The sequence below is a fragment of the Tenrec ecaudatus genome, chromosome 5 (genome assembly GCF_050624435.1).
Source record: "Tenrec ecaudatus isolate mTenEca1 chromosome 5, mTenEca1.hap1, whole genome shotgun sequence".
In the NCBI taxonomy this organism is placed as follows: domain Eukaryota; kingdom Metazoa; phylum Chordata; class Mammalia; order Afrosoricida; family Tenrecidae; genus Tenrec; species Tenrec ecaudatus.
The window spans coordinates 29204086-29228091 of record NC_134534.1 but is presented as its reverse complement, the minus strand read 5'-3'; the positions used below and the strand labels follow the sequence as shown (position 1 = coordinate 29228091).

Here is a 24006-nt window from a genome sequence, read left to right as displayed (position 1 = left end):
CTCACATATTTGAAATTATTTGTTTTAATAATTTTTATAATCAGAACATTTAATGGAGATAATGAATAAACATTGTAAAATAAGATTTACTCACTTCTATAATCATGACTCATTTCTTAAGCTCAGGATATTACAATATTCCTTGGACCTTTGCACTATGTTATTCTATTTCATGATATTGGAATTTGAAGTCATAAATCCTTGAGAGGAAACCATAGTGCAATGAATTAAGATATATGTATGAAGTCCATCCTTGAATGAGCTGCAACATCAATAAAGTCTTGAAATAAATTTTAAATAGTAATCCCTAACCTTTAAAATAAACTCCTTACACAAACACACCCAGCTCAGACATCTGTACTTCACTTCTGATCTTCCTTTTCTCTCCTCTGTATACTGCTATCTTGAGTTAATCATTTGCAACCCGTAGAATGGAAGAAAGGCAAAAGAATAATAAGCTTTGAGATAAATCACTTCTAGCTAGTATATGAGACTGTTACATGCATGTATTGGTAATATGCATATTACTTTACCACACTAGATATTGTTTGATTTATAAAGTAAATGCATCTTTAACCATATGTGTAAGCATAAGGGTTTAGATATAGTTATATTCTTATTTATTTTTTTTCTTTTAGGTCCACCAGGGACAGAAGTTGAAATCACTGGATTTAATTTTGGTATTGACATCCTGGAAGTGTCCGTGATGATCAGTAACATTCAGTGCCACATAACCATGGTCAATGATAGTGTGTTGCAGTGCATTGTGGGCGAGCACGCAGGGGGCACTTTTCCTGTTTCGATGCACCATAAGACAAAAGGCTTTGCTGTGTCCACGATTGTCTTTGAGTACCCACTTATTATCCAAAATATTCATCCAAGCCAAGGTAGTCATGAATGTCAAGAGCCTATACATCTTTTGCCTATTTGGAAGGGAAAAACGTTCTTCAAATACTGTTAACTTTGAACACATTTAACAATAGTTTTAATTATGTACAAATAAATAAATATGCAAGAGTATCGTTTAGTCATATTAAAGAATTGAAGCTCAGTGTCATGTATATTAGTTCAGTGTCATATGTCTTTTAGTGTTCTGAAATTTTTGAAATTTTGTCCTTCCTAACTAGGTTCCATGTGAAACTTTCTAAAAATTACATTTAGACATAAGTGTTATGTAATTACTTTTGGTTAAAAACCTTAGAAAAGTATAACTAATGCATCACTTATTTAATGAAATCTTTCTTTTATATTTGACTCTTCTGAAATTCTTTGTGGCATCTCCTTAAATGAAATTCGAAATCTAAATGTAACTTAGATAAACAAATGTGACATTCAGAATAGTCAGTTTTAAAATACTTCAACCAAGAGATTCTATTCTATAAAAACTATATATGTAGTACATGATATTTCATAATTTAGCATTATGTTATATATAGTATTCTAATTTTTAAATGTAATTTCCATCCTGGGTTTTAAAATAAGGTTAAGCAAATATGCACACAGACTATTTTTCTGTAATTATTTTTTTCTCCTTATTTGTGTTTACTAGGGAGCTTTGGTGGAGGTCAAACTATGACAATAACAGGCACTGGGTTTAATCCGCAAGATTCAGTTATATTCCTCTGTGATTCAGAATGTGCAGCTGACAGGCTTAGATCTAATTACACAACCTTATTGTGCAAAATTCCACCTAATAATGGTAAGTGTTCAGAGAAGATAGTTGGCAGTCTGTGAGAAAAGACTAATTTTATAAAGATCAAACTCTAGATTTATTTTTTCAAGTTTCTAGCTTCTTTGGAACAACGGAGTCACTCTATCCTGATTTTAAGTACTTTCTTAAGAACATTGGTTTCTAGGTTTGTCTTTCAAGAGTCCTAAAATTTAGGTTAGATTGAATTGCTTATGATTTCACTTTTCAGTTGATCACATAAAGTGATGACTCTTAGTTTATTGCATGGCTAATGGAGAGTATGTTTTTATCTTGCCATAATACTAGCTTTTCCTTACAGACTAAATAGTGCTAGTGGCTAACAGTGTGGATCCTGCTAGAATATTGCCGAGTTTCAAAACCAAGCTTTTTATTATTGGGTATTTCAACTTCTCTGTGCTTCAATAGGAAGAACACCGGTGGTACAGTGAATTACTCGTTAGGTTGCTGACCACAAGGTCAGCAGTTCAAAACCATCACCTTCTCTGCAAGTGAAAGATGAGGCTGTCTACATCCATAAAGAATTACAGTCTCCGAAACCCACAGGGGCAGTTCTACCCTGTTCTGTAAGCAATCATTGTGAGATCTCACTACCTTCAGACCAACCAATTCTACCCTCTTCTATAGGGTCTGTATGAGTCAGAATTGACTGAGTGGCTGTTGCTGTTATTGTTGGTGGTGTTTTTTTTTAAGTTATTCAATTAAAGAATACTGGTGGCACTGTGGATTAGCCAAAAAGACGAAGTTGGCTGCTCCTGTAAAGACTTATAGTCTTAGAAGCCCTATATTGACCCAGTTGAGGTAGGTTTGATTTGGATATTTGTTTAGTTGTGCAGAGGGTTATATGCTGGTCCGATAACCAAAAAAGGTGGGTGGTTTGTACCTACTAGCCACTCCATAGGAGAAAGATGAAGGAGTCTGCTTGCACAGAGATGTACCATCTTAGAAACCCCATGAAGCAGTTCTACTCTGTCTTCGGGGTCATTATGAATTGGAATAGAATGGATGGCAGTGTTTTGGGGTTTTAGTTGGTACTTCAATTTCCTTTCCTGTAAAAATGAAGATAATCATGTGTGTTAGGCAGGGTCCTCTAGTGAAACAAAACCAGGACACTTATGAATTTATATATATAGGGATAGGTTTATACAGCAAGAAGGAATATAACTGCTAATTAGTCCACACAGCAGTAGAGGGCTCAGTTCAACTCACTTTCATGGAACAGTTAATATACTGGAAGACCTTCAACTCACATAGCCTGCAGGTTCAAAGTCAAGGAAGCAGACAGCTAGAGTCTTCCTTCAGGCAAGACTGGCAGATTCTGTGAACAGGCAGCAGGGTGGGTCACCAGCAGTCAGTAGCATGGGAGCTTATTGAAGCTTGCCCCATGCGATCTCAAACTCAAATAATCAACCAGCATCAAGCTCAAGCAATGTGCATGCCAGCAGCATGTCAACGCAGGTCTCGAAGGAGCCTCAAGCCCTAGCGACAAGATCCACAGGTTGGCTTGTCCTGCAGGTAGTGCAGCAGCAGCACACTAGTCCAATCACCAGAGAGAGAGATGGGATGCCAACCATCTTTATTTATTCCAACTGCCCTCCAATCAAGCTGCAACCTGATTACACTCTGCCCACATATTCCTATTGCTAGTTGACACAATAAATCTAACTATCACGTCATTGTAGCCTGCTTTATAGTATTTTTGCAGGGTTTAGTAAATCAATGTATTTAAGGTAGATGGGATGATATCTGGTACATATTATTTTTCATTTGTGCATTTATTTTTATTTAGCAGTTAAGAACATTGGCTTTGAAAAGTTTCTGAAACTCAGTTTTGCCACATCCTGTATCTCTTTACCTTTAACTCTGCTGCACTTGTCTTTCCCACTCCATTACACCAACCTTGTGGTGAGCAGCCCAGTGCTTAACCCTCAGTGCTAGTAGAGCTCCTTAGTAGAGCTATAATCAGTCCTTAATTCAGTGAGCTGTTTGAATCAAATTCAAACTTTTGGTATTCTGCATATTTGATATGTTAGAATTATTCTCTAAAAACATACTCTCAGGAAGGTTTTCATCCAAAGTGAATATGCTAGGAAAATGAAGGATATGTTTTATGTGCAAACATTACTAAAATTTTATGAAACTTTTCTAAATAATTTTACTCCTTGCCTTGACTTTTTAAACACACAGATATTTTTAGTAAAATGTAACCCCTTTATGATTGGGTTTCCTTTTTCCACTTGAACACCAGATTTTGTATTCTGACTGAACATGCAAGAGTTCTGTCAGCATCTGTGGACTTTTTTTAGGTTGTCTGTTGTTTTTAAGTTTTTGCATCTATTTCTGTAGGTTTTTATTGTATGTGTATATGTGGAGGTGTGTGTGTGTGTGTGTGTGTGTGTGTGTGTGAGAGAGAGAGAGAGAGAGAGAGAGAAAGAGACCTGGCTTCCAGCTGTCACTCTTGGCCGCCATCAGTGTGTTTACCGCTAACATTTCTACCTGTTCTAATTTCCTACGCTGTATCCCCTCAGCTTGGAAAACCAAGCAAGCACATGTGTAGAATCATCTGCCATCATGGATTCCAAGTGAGAGGCTGAGATTTTAACCCTCTGATCATACAAAGAACTTTGTGATGTTCTCAGCTATTGATAGAGATCTCTGTTACTTCAAATATAGTCTGTTTCCCAGGAAAGTGATTGCTGGGAAGGGAGGTGCTATTGAAAAGTTCCGAGGTGATGGTGACAACTGCGGGCCTCACCATCCTCACTCTATCCCATCTGATCCTCTTTTCCTAGCAAGAGTCCTTGAGCAAGCCTGTGAAGTGAGTGTGGCCAACGGGAAGCACACTTCTCAGTCCATGATGCCATTTGTATACAATGTGTCGCAGACTCCAATCATCATGGAAATAGCTCCCAAGAGAGGCAGTACAGCAGGGGGCACCAGACTGACAGTCCTGGGATCCGGATTCAGGTAATGTCTTCACATGCACACACGTCAATGCCTATGTCCAGATTCTAGTCACTACTCCCTTCCCTGGGGCCACATACTGCTTACATATAGTCGTGAATGTGTGCCCAGGGCAGGGAGTCACCTTTGGGGCCTGTGACAGTCCTAATACTTAATAACGTTTATTGAGTAGTTACTGTGCTAGACAACTTCCAACTCCAGAAACCTTCTGCTTTACCTTATGAGAGTTTAAAATTGCCATTTAATGGTGAGGAGACTTAAAATGTGGTTAGGTGCTGCTGAGTCAGTTCCAATTCATAGCGCCCCTCTTACCGCAAAACGAAACGCTGCCCAGTCCTCTGTCATCCTCAGAATTCTGGTTATGGTTGAGCCCACTGTTGCCGCCACTGTGTCAATCCATCTTGCAGAGGGCTTCCTCTTTTTCACTTCACTTTACGAAACGCGAAGCCCTGGTGGTGTAGTGGGCTGAGCTGCTAACCATAAGGTGAATGATTCGAACTCACCAGCCTCCCCGAAGAAGAAAAGATGAAGCTTTCTACTCCTGTAAAGATTCAGCCTCGGAAATGCAAAGGGGACAGTTGGATTCTGTCCTGTAAGGTGACTATGAGTTAGAATTGACCCGATGGCAGTGAGTGAGTCATAACTTGCTGGCTATGGAGACTAGACTAGAAATGACATAACCTGGCTCACACATTAGTAAGCAGCTCCACAACTTTTAGTCAACTTCTTCTGTTTCCACCATGATTGTTTCTTTGGGTCAATGACTGTGTTTTCAAGTATCAGGTCCATTCCACTATAATTAGTCAGGCTGCTTTTTCTCATATTCATTATTGGCCTACATGCTTTTATCATTCTTCTGAGAGAATAAGACTGACTTTCATACACCAAATGATTTAAGCCATAAAAGGAAATTTTAATTACTCAAGTACTTATGATTACCTTGGAGTTGCATTTTTATAAGGAGGTTAAAAAGTTCTAAGGTCAGACATTATGGTGAAAATTATCACATAGACAAAATAATTTTTAAAAGTCACTTGCCGAAAGTAGAGCACAAAAATAAATAAAGTCACTTGCCATGATATCCACTTGAAGACTAAGGTAGCATCTCTGAATAGTTTGAACCTAAGGAATTTTCTTCCAACCCAGGAACATTTTGTTATCTACCTAATTGAATATTCTTTCTCTAAGCTTTGACCTGAGATAAAGGATAGAGTTCTCATTTACGGATGTGAGTCTGAGGGTGCAGTTTTAGTATCATGACAGGCTCTACGCATGAATGTGTATCAACATGTGTATATTCACTTATTCAAGAGCTAGACTGGTCCCGTTTATACCCCGTTCAAGAAGACACATGATCTTGCCCATTGCCAAAATGCTGGTTACCAAGCAAAAGAAAAATATTGTCTTTTTCTGACTATATTAAAATATATGGTGAAAGTCTATTTTTTATTTGAAACAATCCCATTTCCCACCCCACTCCTTTTTAACATATCATTTGGTGAGTCGTGCTTTTGACTGGCTCATGGGCCATAACTTCATTTCAGTTTCACTTTAATAATAGACTTGCTATTAAAACACAGACCAGGCATACTGGTGAGCGAGAGACTGGTGGAACCCCAAGGCCATTTTGTGTAGTCAGCACTCTTCAGGCCTAAAACTGAAATATGACCCAATTTCCAGGTCTATAAGAGGAACAATAACGCTAGATGAGAACACGTGCCTCAGAATAATCAACCGTTTCATATCAAAAGGGCAGCACTTGACCAAAGACAAAGGTCAGAAGGGTTCAGAAACACGGGAGAATGACAATTGGAAACAGAGAGGGAATGGGATAAGTGATGTTCCCATGTGAGGATTGCACTGAATGACGTTGAAGCAAAATGTGTATGAATTGTTGGATTGAAAACTGATCTGTTCCATAAACATTCACTGAGTTTATAATATGGAAGTGTTTAAAAAGTAAGTATTTGACCCAAAATAGGAGAGTTAATAAAATTTTTCAAATGCACGAACAATTGAAGACAGCCACACATCGCTAGTTAAAATGTTTAAAAGCTATCACACACTTAGAGTCGTGCCCAAAAGGACAGGGGCATTTCAGTACTTTTCAAGCAGGAAGACGCAGCAGCACGACGCGGCCGCCATCTTCTTCTGTAGCACGTCTCAGTGCCGTATTTCCTACAGTTAAATTTCCTACTGGATGTATTTTCAGTGATTTTCTCTTTTAGTTCGACAGCGTTAGAATCAAAGCAGATGGCTGCTAACTACTCAGCAGTGCTTCATACTCTAGACCAGAGTTAAGTCTGCCGCTCCTCCTGCTGCTCATAAATAATGCCTAACATCGCATCTGACAAAACTATGGTCCTGCTAGCCGCATGCAGACATAGATCAATAAAACTCCGACTTCTCCCTGGGCAGCACTTGACCAAATAAATTTGCAGAGTTCCCCCAATTAAACCTTTCTACCAAGAAGGCAGAATAAGAATAGTTAAATCTCTTAAGTTGTGTTTTGTGTTCATTTATAAATACATACCAGCAGTGGGAAAATAGTGCTCTTTTCTACCATCTTAACCTCTTGGTTTACTTTTTCTCAACAAATATTTCAAAATCACAACCTAGCCATTTTGCAGTTATTTTTGCAATAACATAAATAAAAATGAATACTGACCTAGAAATTTGAAAAAAAGAAAGCTGTAAATGTTTTATCCCCCCCCCTTTTTTTCTTTATAGTGAAGATGTACAGGATGTTCACGTCTCGATAGCCGAAACCAGATGTGATGTTGTGTTTTCCAACGAGACACAGATCATCTGCATGACGAACGCTCACGGTTCTTCAGGATGGGCACCAGTTCATGTCAACATCGGAAGCATGGGCATGGCCAAAGGGGTAATAGTGCTCTTGGGAATGGAGATCACAGTATAAAAGTTAGCATTATGGGAGGTGAAAAGGATGATAAATATTAATGAATTGTAAACATTTTTTACTTAAAAACAAAAATAATGCTGTCAAGTTGAGTCCAATGGAAGCAATTCTATATGACATAGGTTGTTGACTTTCTGCTCTCACTGAGAGTTATAGCCTCAAGAACACCCGGGCTGTTCTACTCTGCCAGGGAGGGCGGCTCCGAGTTGGCGTCACCTCAATGGCAGTGAGTTTGGAGTTTGCCTTGAACTCGCTAGAGAAGTAAGTAGCCTCATCGTTTCCCATGGAGTGGCTGGTGGGTTCAAACCATTGACTTTGGGGTTACCAGCCAAGTGCTCCAACGCTGTACCACTCAGAATCCTTATTTTTTAAAATTTTATTATTTCATATTTTTTAATTATTACTTTCACTTTGGACATAATTGGCAATGAGGTTTTTTCCTTCTTTATTACAAACCCCAAACTAATGCCCTCCAGTAAATTCTGACTCACAGTGACCCGAAGGACAGTCGAATGGCTCCTGTGTGTTTTCCAAGGCTATCAATCTTCACAGCATAGAAAGCCTCATCTTTCTCCCTCAGAGTGGCTGGTGGGTTTCAGACGCTGACAGTGGGGTTAGCAGCCCACTGCGCTACCAGGGCTCCTGTGAATTAAACACAAAGGCAGGGGTATCTATTCAAAGGCAGTTGCATGTTATTAATTATTATGAAAAATATTTATCATACTTTTGTCTTGGAATAAATAAATTAAGATTTCTTCTAAATCTTTTTTATTACCAAGTTTCTTGTATTTTATTACAGGATAATGCCGAGTTCTTATACACTGATGTGTGGTCTGCCAACGTCTCCTGGGGAGGGAAATCTCCCCCCGAGGAAGGCTCACTGGTTGTTATTTCCAAAGGACAGACAATTTTGTTGGATCAAAGTACCCCGATTTTGAAAATGTTGCTTATTCAGGGTAAATTTCTGAAAATCTGTTAATGCTATCGAATCTTTCTATGAAGTTCATCTAATCACAGTGTGTGATTGTGAATTTCCCTGTGTCATATTTTTAATCCAGTATGCAGTATAGAGTTGTGGTTTATTGTAATTGAGGATTAAGACCCCTTGGTTGTTATGGGGTTGATAAGTGACTTACTATCAGCATTTTAAAAATGAATTAGATTAGAAAATGTCAGAGGACATATAGTTTAGTGTTGCATCATGAAACTTTTTTCAATAACAATGTGAGTACGAGCACGTACTGTAAAAGGCATTCTTAGAAAAAATACTGTGGTCTGAGGGGTTATCAAATCACAGCCATTTGTGAAATTCTATCCGTACCTGACCCTTCCGACTTGCCCTGAATGCCAGACTGAGATTCTCGTCCTGTATGTGAACCTGCCTGGGGTTGTTAGCCGGGGTCTCCTTGATAGCCTGTTCTTGAGATATCAAACCCGATACCCAAACCGTCCTCACTGCACGCAAATGCAGAATCAACTGGAGAAAGTAGGTTTGCATTTTGTTTTTAACTCCTGATGGTGCAATAGTGTTTCTGATATTTGAAATATTAAATTCTGGACCTCTGGGTGAGCCCAAGTGTTATTTTCAACAAATGGACATTTGTCTCATTAAATATTCCTATCCAAGTACACACCTTAGTGGTGCCCATCAAGCTATAACGGCTGCAACACACGTTATAGGGTCAGAATTCAGGGCATTATATTGACTTCTGCCATTCTTTTGCTCCGAATTTGTGTGGAAGTCCTGAGTTTGTAGAATTATAATTTTTACAGTAGCATCTCTTCAACACTCAAACCCACTGTCCAGTCTGACTCCTAGCAACCCTGTGGGATCAGGAACTGTCTCAGGAGGGTTTTGAGATTGTCGCTCTTCACACGAGTAGAAAGCCTCATCCTTCACCCGCAAAGCAATTGGTGGGTTCAAACAGCTTACCCTTTGGTTACCATTCAAACTCGGAACCCACTCTGCCTCCACGGCTCCTTACAGCAATTAAAGGTCGAGGCAAAAACATCCACCCTGAGATTTTCCCTTAATGCCCTGGGTTTTTTTAAATAGAGTTTTAGACTTTTCTGCTGCCAGGGAGCTGAAGTGAAGGGACATGCATCGGGATAGAAGGGCCAGAATGAAAAAGTAGATCTCAATGTTCCATTTCAGAGGTAACTTTCAGTAATACTTTTCCTCATGATACATTTCCAAATTGTGTGGTTTACAGGTGGAATGTTAATATTTGATGAAGCTGACATTGAACTTCAAGCAGAAAATATCCTCATTACAGATGGAGGCGTTCTTCAGGTATGTGAGAGTATTTGACTAGCATTCTTGGCGAACTTTTCTCAAATTCTTGTTTGAATAAAAGAACCCAAAACCAAACTCGCTGCCATCCATCAGTTCTGACTCCTGGGAACCCTACAGGGAGGGCAGAACTGCACCTGTGGGTTTCCAAGACTGTAACTCCTTATGGGCAAAGAAAGCCTCATCTTTCTCCAGAAGAACAGCCGATGGGTTTGAACTGCAGACCTCAAGATTAGCAGCCCAATGTATAACTACTATGTGTAAAATGAGAAGTTTTCGTGGCCCAATGGTTAAGTATTTTGCTGATAACTAGAAAGTGAGGGCCCAGACTTCTCAGGTATCCTGGGGGATAAAAGACTTGACAATTTCAGCCTAAAAACCCCTCTGTGGGCAGTCTGCTCCATCCTATAGGGTCAGTATGAATCCAAATTAACTCGATAGCACTCAGCAACACGAATGTGTGAAATGAATCGCTCACTATGTCAACCTTTTCCGGGTTTTCCTTTGGTTAGATTTCTGTTGCTATAAAACCCTTTTGAAGAAGAAAAGTTTCTTTTACAGAGAAATTTTTTCGTGTGTTTTTTTCCCCCCATGTAAAGATGACTATGTTCTTGTTGGGCAGTTTTTAAAAGAAGAACAGAAAATCACTAGTTCTGTGATGTAACTAACCTATATCCTTCCCAAAAGTGGCATGGTGTGTTTGACTGACTAGATAAGTTAAGCTTTGCATTTTGGGGAAAAAGGTACTCACACACAGAATCAATTCTCAGAAGTGACAGGATACAAGGAAAGTACGACTTTTGTGTCATCAGAATTGTGGCTGCTGGGCTTTTATTTCCAAAATGATGCTCGGGAGCTCTCTTTCAGATTGGGACTGAAGCCTCGCCATTTCAGCACAAGGCAGTCATTACCTTGCACGGGCACCTGCGATCTCCTGAGCTCCCCATATATGGAGCGAAAACCCTGGCCGTCCGAGAGGGCATCCTTGACCTGCACGGTACATACAGTGGGCTGTGTTCGGAGAGCTGGTAGAAGAGAAATTAGCCATGAAACCAGAAATCATAGTCCCACTAAGACTTTCAAAATGACCCCTTGCCAGGCTTTCTCATGACTTTGCATCTTCCTGTCCTACCACCCGTTCCCCCTCCCTGCTGCCTATCCAGGCCAGGTTCGTCCTTCATACTCCACTGCTGGGGGCCCTTCCGGAGCCTTCTCTGTACCCACAGCACCTATGGTCAAATTTGCCACTTTCACAGGACATTGTGGTCATCTGTCTACCTGATTCATTTATTTTTTAAAAATCAGTAAGTCTAGAAACAGAAAGTTGTAGTTTCTTATGTTCATATCTGAAAATGGGCTCTTCCTAAGAAGTAGCATTCAGGGTTATACCTTTCTGTGAGTGTACTCTGGAAAAGTACAGCAAAGAAAATGGATTTTGACCACATGGACAGGACTAGGACAACCCACTACTTAAAGGAAGTGTGCAACAATTCGTTTTATGTTGAAGAAGTCTTCCACACAACAACAATAATGTATCTCTTTTCTAAAGTTAGAATGTCACAAGCGTGATGCTCTATTATCATCCATGGCATGCTTTGGACTAAATCTATTTACATAACTGGAATTCCTTAAGAACTAACACCTTTCATTTGCCTCTAGGTCATTAGTTTAAGCAATTCCTTTCAAGAATGACAAAGAAAATAGACCTCTCTTCGTTTCCTCGATGCTATCACACAATATTTATAGTTACTATAAATAAAACTATCAGATGGAGTATATCATTGCAGAAGGCTTTTTTAATAGAAGATTACTGAAATGCAATGTTCCCTTTTACATAGCAAGACTATAGCCCTTTTTATTTTTAGAAAAGCCAAAAAGCTAAGGTGGAGCGCCCCTTGCCCACAGTGAGGCCATCCGGGATGAGAGTGCAGAGCCCGATGCGCGCCCTTCCCATAAGAAACACTTGCTTTGCATGTTGGGTTCTAGGTCTGCCTCTTCCTGTGGTCTGGACGCGGTTGGCTCAGACTGCTGAAGCAGGGGACAGGACTCTGCTTTTACAAGAAGCTGTGACGTGGAAAGCAGGAGATGACATTATCATTGCAAGTACAGGACACAGGTAAGGGGCTTCTGATGTAGAGCAGATATTTTAAAACTACGTAATACAGGGATGATTCAGGGGATTGCAGTACATGGCGTGGCGATCAGTCCTGACCTCCCTAGGCTTCTCTATTGCCACAAGGCAGGGCTCAGATGTGCTTCTACACTCCGTCTTTTTGTTCCTTTTCCTTGGACACCAGCTGTCCCTCCCTCAGCACATCACTTGGATGTGCGGGTTCGATAATGTATCATGGCCGCCACCCAGAACTCACAGACAATGTTAACAAGCATTGGGCTTTACAAGGGAAGTGAATGGATTACGAGAAGACAGGATCAGTCAATAGAAAGGGTCGCGTCCTTAGTCCACAGCAACATCTCACCTCAGTCAGCAGCCAGATCCCTTTCCGGCACACAGCCTCATGACCACATGGTCTCTTGACTTCTGCCTCTGTGGGCCAGGAAGCCGGCTTGTCTCACAGTCCCATAGTCTCTGGGCCACAGTCTCTGATGCTTCTGATTCTGGCCTCTGCCACTCAGACAGTGACCTGGCAGTCCTCGGCTTGCTCTCTCGGCTGCTGCTTCAAAGATGGCTTGTCCTGACAGCCAGGGGCGCAGGGGAGGAAGGTGTTAATGAAAAATTTAAAAACCCTGTTATTGGTGTTACAGATGCCCTCTTTGCATCTCACTGCTGTGGAGTCAATTCTGACTCACAATGACCCTGTAGGACAGGGAAGAGCTGCCCCCTACCCCCTGTGAGTTTTTGAGACTGTAACTCTCTACAGGAATAGAAAACCTTGTCTTTCCCTGGAAGAGCAACAAGTGGTTTTGGACTGTCAACCTTGTAGATCACAGTCCAATGTGTAACCGCTTCAATCCCAGGGCTCCTGTCATATGAATATATTATACTATATCAGTATATGCTTATAAAATATTTCATCTATTTTACATGGTTAGTTTCTGTGTAAAACTGCATTCAGTGGGGGTAGGGGGGAACACGATGCTAAAAATCACTTGAAAATCTATGATTTACAGTTTAACTAGACTGGTAAGAACCTACTGCCAATGAGTTGATTCCAAAGAAAATGTCTACAAGAAGGGTGCTTCAAAAGCTTATGATAAATGGAATAAAAATAATGGAATCTTCCCATGAGTTTTTGGAAGCCCCCTCATATCAATTCAGGCAAAATATAAATGATCTTCTTTGTTTGAGGTCATCAAATAAGTTGACAGAAAGCAGCTACGAAATTCTTATTGGATGCGCTTGGCAGTGGTTCCCAGAAGTATTAGTAACCATCAATTCAAAAGGAAGAAAACATCATTATAAAATGAGTGGTGATTCACATGACCTTTGAGATGCTTGACATTTCAAAATTAGAACTGCTTATAACCCTCATTTTCTGGTTAATTATTTATCGTAGCAATCAGTCAATAAAAGGAAAATAATAAAACTCCACCAGTAAATCAAGAGAAAAAGGAAAAAAAGTAAGAAGAGCCTTGTTTTCACTTTCATGTTAAAATTTTAGGTGATAGTAAATTTGGGTGCGATTTGGCTTATCAAAGAATAAGTAGTAGTTTTATGACAGTAAACAGATAGATTGGATAAAGGCCCTGACTCAATTTAAAATTAAAATGTAAGATGGCATTTTGGGTTTGCCATTTTCAAGTTAAAAATAGATATGCAGATGTTAGGAAGAATTAAATATATACTTAGCTTTATAAATTCTTGCTTTTTCCTACCCTTGGAGGAAATCTTAATTATATAATGGCAAAAAAGAAAAATAAGCTGAAAAACAAAAGGACTTACTATTAGAATAGAAAATACTCATTGTTATCTTCCTGTATCAAATCGAAGAAGTTTAAAAGTTAGCATTGAAGTACTTGGTTTTAAGAAGCATGAATGAAGAAACATGTTAACTAAATATAAACTCACTTAGTCACTGTTTCATTGATAAACCCTGTTTGTGAGTTTGGAAATCAAGTCTTTAAGCACAGGGCTTCTAAAGTTAGCCTGGGTCCCCCTTACCAATATCACTTACCAGTCCTATGACCAGATTATTTCACTTCCCTGTACTTCAGTAGAAGTAGGATGACACTAAACTAACATCTATCTTGTAGAATTCATGTCATGATTAAATAAACTAATATATATAAAGCACCAAGAGCAGAATTTAGCTCAAATTAAGTGCTTTATGAGTTAAATAATTTAAGAAAGAATAGGTGTATTTAGGTGCACACAACACATAAAAATTATTTTAAGAGCCTTTTTTATTCCTGAAGAAATTGCTTTATCAGTGGAGCCCAAGGGAAGACAGGACAGGTTAATTTATTATGAGAATTTGATCTTCTTTACACTGAGTTATAATCCACACTGGAAGCAGAAACCCTGATCGTCATCAGCAGATGCCTCAAGCCCTCCTGGCTTTCAGCAAGCAAGGTTGTGCCACCTGCATATTGCAGGTTGTTAGTAAGCCTTCCTCTGATGCCGATGCAGCATTCTTCTGCATGTAATCCAGTTTCTCAGATGATTTGCTCAGCATACAGATGAAATAAATCCAGCGAGAGGAATAACATTGACACCACCTTTCCTGATTTTGAAACATTCAATCTTCCCTTGTTCTGTTCCCACAGCTGCCTCTTGATGCTCTTGAAGAGTTCTGGAATTCCCATTCTTTTCAGAGCTATCCATGGACGGTTACAATCCATCGTCAAGTACCTTTACACAGTCAATAAAACACAAGTAAACATCTTTCTGGTATTCTCTACTTTCAACCAAAATCCATCTGGGCATCAGCAACGATATCTCTTGTGACACATCCTTTCCTGAAGACAGCTTGAATTTCTGGCAGCTCCCAGTTGAGGTACCGCTGCAACCATTGCTGGAAATCTTTAGCAAAATTTTACTCACATGTGACATTAATAATATTGTTCACCAGTGTCTGCATTCTGTTGGATTACCGTTCTTTGGAATGGACACAAAAAAAAGCCCCCAGAATCCCCACACCTGAACCAATGGGTACCATCATGGTAAATCAATAAAGAAGTGAAGCTGTCAAGGACTGCTCACACCACAGTCCCCCCGCAACACTCTAATTCTATGCTGTGCTCCATAATGTGTTACAATGACCACACAGCCCTCGTAGCCAATATTCACCATTAAGGGTAGTGTCGTGGTTATATGTTGGGCTGTGATCTGCAAGGTCGGCTGTTCAAAACCACCAGCCACTCCTCAGAATGATGGGGATTTCTAGTCTCATAAAGAGGTCATGTCTGAAACTCACAGCGATAGTTCCACCCTGCCTATGGGGTTACTTTGAGTCACTGTTGAGTCGATGGCAGGGAGTTTGTTCTATGGTTAATTGGGGAAGTTATTAGGTTACCACTAGTCAGGATCAGGAAACAGGATTTAGTTTTTGGTCCACAGCAATCTCTGTTCAGGCAGCAATGAAGCCTGTCTGGTCCTCAGCCTTTCAGTCCCATGGTCCCTTGGCCTTTGCTTCCATGGGCCAGGAAGCCAGCCTATTGCTCTGCTTCACCATCCCATAGTCACTGTTCTGCTCCACGTGCTTTGCCACTGTTTCCGGGCCATCTGGTCTCGGCAACTTCTGCCACGTCAGACAGAGATTTTGGATGTGCGCTTCTAGTGGTCCTGGACCTTCTCCCCCTGAGTCTCATGGCTCCAACACACAGAGGAAGGCTTTGATGGACGTGTGGTCTTTGTCTTTCAGCCCCAAGGAAAGCGGAGGATGGTGTCTAAAGTTACACCCTCCACTAAAGTGCTCTTAAAAATATAAGTGTCACCCTAATCCTGTAGCAGAGAACACCGTACAAAATGAGATTATAGTCATAGGCATAGAGACCAGAGTTACAATACATCACATAAGGGATTATGGCTAGAAGGAACATATTAATTAGCAGCCTATCAGGTGTCAGTAGAGCCTGCTAGTTGTAACCCACAAATATGTCTCCCAACATTACCAAATGTCCCATGGGGTCATTAGATTAAAATTAGATTTCTCGTGTGACCCTAAAAGTTATCAGTGAATATCCATACCCTTCCTATCAACTTCTCCTTCTGAATGCAGGGCTTTGCTTCCCCAAGGCCTCTGTGCCACTGAGTTATGGTTGCACTGCCTTTTCCACGGCCTCTTCCAACAGAGAGGGCTGGCTGCTTGGGACTGCACTTGAGTGCTGGTCCTGTCTGAGCACTTTCCCAGCCCCTCCAGCTCAAGATGGTATCGTCAATCTTAGACCTCCTATAAGAACCTCTATTTATTATACCTCTCCTCTTAAATTTGTTGTGCGTGTGTCTATATGGGAGCATTCATTTCATTGTGTAATTTGGGGAATATTTTAATGTGTGTTGGGTGTGAGTTTACAAAGCACACTCGTTTCCCTGTCAGCAGTGTAGTCATAGATAGCTTCATCACTGTTGCCATCCGTTTAATGGATCAGTGCCCTCCCCACTTCCACCCTGCCTTCTCCTTTTCTAGTCTCAGCTTCCTTACCCCTTCCGGCTGTCTGCATTTTGCTGTGGGGTGCATGAGGCATTTGGACTCATAGTGGACTGTTCTGAGGGGCCGCTTCCTGGTGGGTGCTACTGTTCACTCTAGGCCTGCTGATGGGTGTGCCTGCTGGGGGTAGCCAGGAGTGGATTTAATTCTGAGTTTGAAGGGTGTCAGAGGACTGTAGTCTTGGAGAGACTATCAGTCTCTATCAGACTGATAATTCTGATCTTTATGACTTAGAGTTTTGGTCTACATTTTTCTTTTACTCTGTCCAAAGCCTTCCATGGTGATCCTGATAGAGCAGTTGGTAGTAGTGACTGGGCATGATCAAATTCTGATTCCACTTCGTTCATTAGATTCTTAATAATTCATGTATTCATTAGATACTTAATAATTTAAATATCTGTTCATGTGTTCATCAGATAGTCAATAATTTAACAAGTGTTTGGTTGTTGTTGCATTTTTGCCATTGATTTAATTCCAACTAATGTATTTTATTTCCCCCAGGCACGTTGAGCATTTAGGGGAGACTGGCAGTAAAAACAATACAAACTTACTTCATTTTTGGAGCTTACAGTGATTCAGACAGATAATTAGTAAGTGACCATAGAAGTCAGAAATACTATGGAGAAAAATAAATTTAGGCTAGAGGAGTAGTAAGAGAACCTTCTGAGTCCATGCCACTGGGTGCACTAACTCAGAGCAAGTTGCTCCATGCTTGTTTGGACGGGGGGTGGAGGTGGGGGATTATTCTTTCTAATTCAAAATTAACTATATCAGTCCATTTCAGCTCAAGATGCCTAGGATATCCATCTTTATATGTTCCATTTCATTTTTTATCATTTTGAATTTTCCTAGAGTCATCTTTACACATGTCACATCTGAATTATTAATGGATATTGACATCTGTTTCTCATTCTGAGCCATGCCCCATCAGCAGATGACTGTCCTTCATGCTCTACTCCACTCACATCACGAAGGTCCTCCCTCTGTGGAGGAGGCAGCTGGTCCTCCTGTCTTCCAGCCCCAGGGCTCATCTTCTGGTCTATATCAGACAGTGTTGCACGGCGATTCATAAGGTCTTGTTCAGTGGTTAAACCCTCACAAGATGTCATCTTATTTCTTCTTTCCAGTCTGTCCTTAGTCTGAAAGTTCCACTGAAGCCTGTTCACCATGGGGATCCTGCTAATATTTTAAATACTGCGACACAGCTTCCAGTATCACAGCAGCATGTACCCGCCACAGGATGACAGTGTCAATTACTCTCATCAGTTCACACTCAGCTATGACAAAAACTCATGCAATGCAAATTCATCATGTTCCCGTGGAGTATTTTGACAAGATAGATTATTTTGAACTTCATGTTAATTTTATAACCGAAAAATAGCATCTCCTTGATGTTTTGAGCTGTTTTTTCACTTGAACCTTTTCCCAGTATCCTGTTATTACATTGATAAAATCTTAACTGGTGCATTATAAGTAATTCTTCCTTTCTTAACAGAAATCCAAGAGAATAGTATTTGTATCTACACCATCTTTAAATTTTTGACTTCCAACACATGGAGACTTGGTGGCACATTGGGTTAAAAATTTGGCTGCTAAGCTCAAGCCTAGTCATTCAGACTTGCCCATTGCTTCAATTCAGTTCAATTTTAAATACTGTCTTAGAGTTGATGCTGAGTCTTAGTGAGCCTATAAGACAGGTTACAACTGCCCCCTTAGAGTTTCAGAGACTGTCACTGTATATGGGAGTAGAATGCCTGTCTTTCCCATTTGGAGAGGCTGGTGGTTTCAAACTGTCGACTTTGTGGATTGCAGCCCAAAGTGTAACCACTATGCCACCAGGGCTGAGCAGGAGAAAAAATGAAGCTTTCTGTTCCCATAAAGATGTATAATCTTGGAAGTCCTGGTGATGCTGGGCTGCTGACCATAAAGCCAACAATTCCAAACCATCAGCTGCTTCACAAGAGAAAGATGAGGCTTTCTATTCAGATAAGGATTATAGTCCCATAAACCCGCAGAGGCTGTTCTACTTTGTTATAAGAGATCACTCTGTCGGAATCTACCAGATGGAAGTGAGTATGAGTTGGAATGTACTGAATGACAGTGGACTTGCTTGTTTGTTGTTTGGTGAACAAATGCCCAGACATGCTACTAGCTCAATAAGTATAGATGAGCTGGTTAGGTGAAATCAGAGTTTCCTATTCTTGCTCATTCACTAATTATAAACAAGTACTTTTATTAATTTATATAATCATTTAGAATGGAGGTTAATCTTTGGCCATCAAAATTTAAAAAAAATTTTTATTACAAGATCATTTTATTGGGGCTCTTACAATTCTTATAACAGTGCAAACATTAATTGTATCAAGCATATTTGCGCATATGTCGCCATCATTCTTTTCTAGACATTTACTTTCTATTGAGCCCTAGTATCAGATCCTCTTTCCACACCCCCACCCTCGTGACCCCTTGATAAATTATAAATTACTATTATTTTCATATCTTACACCAACTGCTGTCTGTCTCCCTTCCCCCATGGTTTATGTTATTCATCCCCCTGGAGAGGGTGTGTGTGGTTATGTGCTGATAATTACAATCAGTTCCTGCTTCCTCCCCTCCTCTCTTCACTTTCCCTCAGCCCTTCTTGTATGCTATTCCCATTCCTATTCCTGGTTTATGTATGTTGTGAGCTCTTCTCTCTTATCTCTAGCTATGTACATGCTCTGGTCTAGTCTGAAGTGAGAGGCAACACTGGGGTCATGATGGTGAGGAGTGAGGAAGCCTCAAAGAACCAGAGGGATATTGGGTGTTTCATTGGTGCTTTCCTGCACCCTGGTTGACTCATCCCTTTATCTAGAGATGGGCTTTGGGTCTCTACTCTGACCCCCCTCATTCTCAACAATATGTTTGTTTGTTTGCTATGGGTCTTCAGATGCCTGTTACCCAGTCCCAGTGACACCTCATGATAGTGGTGCTTGTTGCTTCTCTGCTAAATGGTCACTTGCTTAACTTCAAGCCTTTAAGACCCCAGGCACTATATCATTTAAAAAATCATTTTATTGGGGGCTGTTACAGCTCTTATCACAATCCATATATACATGCACTGTGTCAAACACATTTGTACATATGTTGCCATCATTCTTTTCTTTTTTTCTAAATCATTTTATTACGGGCTTATACAACTCTTATCAGAATCCATACAGACATCAATTGTGTAAAGCACATTTGTAAATTCATTGCCCTCATCATTCTGAAAACATTTTCTCTCCGCTTAAGCCCCTGGCATCAGCTCCTCATTTCTTTCCCTCCCTCCCCGTTTTCCCCTCCTTCATGAACCCTTGATAATTTATAAATTATTATTTTGTCATATCTTGCCCTGACCGATGTCTCCCTTTGCCCACTTTTCTGTTGTCCATCCCCCAGGGAGGAGGTCACATGTAGATCCTTGTAATCGGCTCGCCCTTTCCAACCTACCCTCTCTCGACCCTCCCAATATCTCCACTCACACCACTGGTCCTAAAGGGATCGCCTGCCCTGTATTCCCTGTATTTCCAGTTCCTATCTGTACCAGTGTACATCCTCGGGTCTAGCCAGACTTGCAAGGAAGAATCGGGATCATGACCGTGTTGGGGGTGGGAGTGGGGTAGAAGCATCTCAGAACTAGAGGAAAGTGGTATTTTTCATCATTGCTACATCACACCCTGACTGGCTCATCTCCTCCCTGAGATGCTTCTGTAAGGGGATGTCCAATGGCCTACAAATGGGCTTTGGTTCTCCATTCTGCACTCCCCTGCTCATTCGCTACGATAAGATTTTTTGTTCAGATGATGCCTGATACCTGATCACATCTACACCTCATGATTGCACAGGCTAGTGTGCTTCTTCCATGTGGGCTTTGTTGCTTCTGAGCTAGATGGCCACTTGTTTACCTTCAAGCCTTTAAGACACCAGACGCTATCTCTTTTGATAGCCAGGCACCATCAGCTTTCTTTGCCACATTTGCTTATTCACCCATTTGTTGTTAGTGGTTGTATCATGGAGGTGAGCACACAGTGATATGATTTTTTGGTCTTTGATGCCTGATAACTGTTCCCTTCGGCACCTCGTGATCACACAGGCTGGTGTGCTTCTTCCATGTGGACTTTATTGCTTCTGAGCTAGATGGCTGCTTGTTTACCTTCAAGCCTTTTAGACCCCAGATGCTATATCTTTTGATAGCTGGGCACCATCAGCTTTCCACACCACATGTGCTTATTCACCTGCTTCATCTTCAGCTATTGTGTCAGGAAGGTGAACATCATAGAATGCCAATTTAATAGAAGAAAGCATTCTTGCATTGAGGGAGTACTTGAGTGGAGGCACAATGTCCTTCTGCTACCTTAATACTAAACCTATAAGTATATGCACATAGATCTGTTTCCCCATCCTCATATATAAATATATTTGCATATGTTCATGTCTTTATCTAGACCTCTAAAAATGCCCTTTGCCTCACAGCTCTTTCCTCTTTTCCTTTGACTTTACTTCTGTCCCACTATCATACTCAGTCCCCAACTGGATTTCAGCAATTCCTCAAAGTAACATTACCCTTGATCATGCCCCACCAGGTCTCCCACACCCTCCTCACCACCGTTTTGTATCACTTGTTGTTCCCTTGTCCCTGGATTTGTTAACACCACTACCTTTCCCTCTACTTCCCTGTCTCCCATGCCCCACTGGAACTGTCAGTCCTGTTGTTTTCTCCTCCAGATTGTTCATCCAGCTTATTTTATTTAGACATACCTGTGGAGATAATAACATGCACAAAAACAAGACAGAGCAAAACCAAGCAACAATATACATAAAAAAAAAACCAACGACAAAAAACAAAACACGACAAGAAAGAAAAGCTTATAGTTAGTTCAAGGATTGCTGGTTGGCCTTTAGGAATGTTTTCTAGTTCAATCTGTTGGGGCACCACTCCCTGGCTCCAAAGTCCACCTTCAGCATTCCCTGGGGATGTTGCCGCTCCATTCCCTTGCTGTTCTATTGCACCCCCTTAGTGTTTTGCCCCAGTATGGCGGGATCAGATCATGCGCAATTCCCAGACTGTGTCTCGGGTGTTGTCCCCTGTAGGGCTATGGGTCAGTGAGGGGCATCATGTCTCATAGTGGGGCCGGCCATGTGGGCCTCTCTGTGGACTGGCTACTCTAATCGGGAATATCATACTCATAGCCTGGTGGGCCAGGATGTGCTCCACTCTCACCTCCTCCCCCTTCATCTGCTCCCGTGTGCTCCGATTAGATATGTCCCTCTCCCAGAGCTGCAGATTCAATGCCATCCTTTGAAATAAATTCTTCTTGGGGGGAGGGGAAGATGTTCACTTAGTAGTTGGGATTGGGGCTGGCCTTCCAAACTGCTCCACTGGCTCCCTACTCCATGCCAACATGTTGCATTCACATCTTGGAGCACTGGGTTGAAGTCTGATCCCTCTGGAGATATAAAAAATACCCTCCCCTTCGGTGGGTTAGTTCCCTGTACCCCCGCTACCCATTTATTTATTATTATTATTTTAAATCTTTTTTAGTTGTTTATCATGTGTATCCCTGTATGTCTGGTCTCTGCCATATTATCTGGTCTTCACCCCAGGAATATTTGTATATTGTAGCTTTTTCCCTATGCCCCTTTTGTAATTTTTTTAAAAAGCTTAACTCAGTGAACTCATGTTGTATTTGTCCTTTTGTGCTTGACTTACATCACTTAGCATGATTTCCTCCAGTTCTTCCCATGCAGTGATGTGCTTCACATGTTCATCACTGTTTTTAGCGATGCATAGTACTCCATTATATGCATATACCACAGTTTTTTAATCCAATCGTCAGTAGATGGAAATTTGGGTTGTTTCCAACTCCTTGCAATTGTGAACTGGGCTGCAGTGAACATTGGAGGACAGATGTCTGGCCTTGGTTTGTTTCTTGCCTCTTCTGGGTATATGCCCAGTAGGGGGATTGCTGGGTTGTATGGTAACTCGATTTCCATCTGTTTTAGATATTGCCAAATCGATTTCCATAATGGCCATACATACTTACAGGTCCACCAGCAGTGGATGAGAGTTCCTGTCTCCCCACAACCCCTCCAACACCTGTTGCTTTCTGATTTTTTGAATTGGGCTATCTTTGAGGGGGTTAGATGGTATCTCATTGTTTTAATTTGCATTTCTCTTATGGCTGAAGATTGGGAACATTTTCTCATATGTTTGTTGGCCATTTGGATTTCTGCCCCTGTGAAACTTCTGTTCAGGTCCTTTGCTTACCTCCTCAGTACGCAATTACCTTTTCTTTCTTTTTGGAAGCTAGCCTAGTGTTACAGATTTTAATAATAAGGCATTTGTCTGATGTGTCATTGGGATAGAAGTTGTCCCAGTCCGTGGACACTCTTATTACTCTTTTGTCTTCAGTATATCCCATTTGTCAATTTGTACCTCTTCTGTGTTTGTGTCCTTTCCTGTTTCTGATAGCCTATGTATTCCCTGTGCCAAAGTTCCCAAGTTGGTCCCAATTCCCTCATTGATGGTCCTAATAGTTTGGGGTTTAACTTAAAGGTCTGTGATCTACCTTGAGTTTATTCTTGTGCATGGAGTGAGATAAGGGTCTTGCTTCATTTTTCTTCAGATAAGTATCCATTTTTCCCAGCACCACTTGTTAAAGAGGGCACCTGCTTCCAATTTGATATTTTTGGGTCCCTTATCAAAGATCAGTTGGCTGTATGCTGATGATTTTATTTCTGGGTTTTCAGTTCTATTCCATTGGTCTGAGTATATGTCATTGTACCAACACCATGTGATCTTGGCAATGATGGCTGTATAGTATGTGCTACAGTCAGGTAAAGCAAGTTCTCCCACTGTGTCCTTCTTCTTAGGAGTTCTCTGCTAATTCGGGGCTTCTTCCCTCTCCATATGAGGTTGGTAATCAGTTCTCCACTTCTTTGAAGAAAGATGAGGGTAATTGTATTGGGATTGCATTAAACTTCTATAGTGCCTTTGGCAGAACTAACATCTTGACTATATTGAATCTTCCAATCCACAAGCATGGAATATTCTTCCATTTGTTGAGGTCATGCTTGGTTTCTTGTAATAGTGTTCTATAATTTTCCCCATTTAGATCTTTTGTTCTTTTAGTCAGGTATATCCCTAGATATTTCAATTTGTGTTTGGCTATTGTAAAGGATATCACCATTTTTATCGCCTCTTCTGTGGTCTTATCCAATGTGTATTACAGTCTGATGCACTTCTGTTTGTTGGTCTTGTATCCTGCCACGCTGCCAAACTCCTTTATTGCTTCCAGTACTCCACTTGTGGAGCTTTTGGAATTTTCCACACATAAAATCATATCATCTGCAAATAACAATAGCTTCACCTCTTCCTTCCCCAGACAAATACCTTTGATGTCTTTTCTTTGCCTTCTGCTGTTAGCTAAAACATCCAGCACGATGTTAAATAAGAGTGGGGACAAGGGGCTTTCTTATCTGGTCCCCT

At 40.8% G+C, this 24006-nt stretch overlaps 1 protein-coding gene across 1 annotated transcript in view; it reads left to right on the top strand.

Annotated features, from left to right (window-relative positions):
- Window positions 1–24006, top strand: part of PKHD1L1 (PKHD1 like 1) — a 182927-nt gene that overhangs the window by 80971 nt on the left and 77950 nt on the right. The window contains exons 39-46 of the mRNA XM_075550546.1: window positions 639–887; window positions 1550–1703; window positions 4505–4675; window positions 7403–7559; window positions 8395–8551; window positions 9809–9888; window positions 10756–10885; window positions 11875–12004. Of these exons, the coding sequence (XP_075406661.1) occupies window positions 639–887; window positions 1550–1703; window positions 4505–4675; window positions 7403–7559; window positions 8395–8551; window positions 9809–9888; window positions 10756–10885; window positions 11875–12004 (1228 nt within the window). The remainder of the gene's footprint in view (window positions 1–638; window positions 888–1549; window positions 1704–4504; window positions 4676–7402; window positions 7560–8394; window positions 8552–9808; window positions 9889–10755; window positions 10886–11874; window positions 12005–24006) is intronic.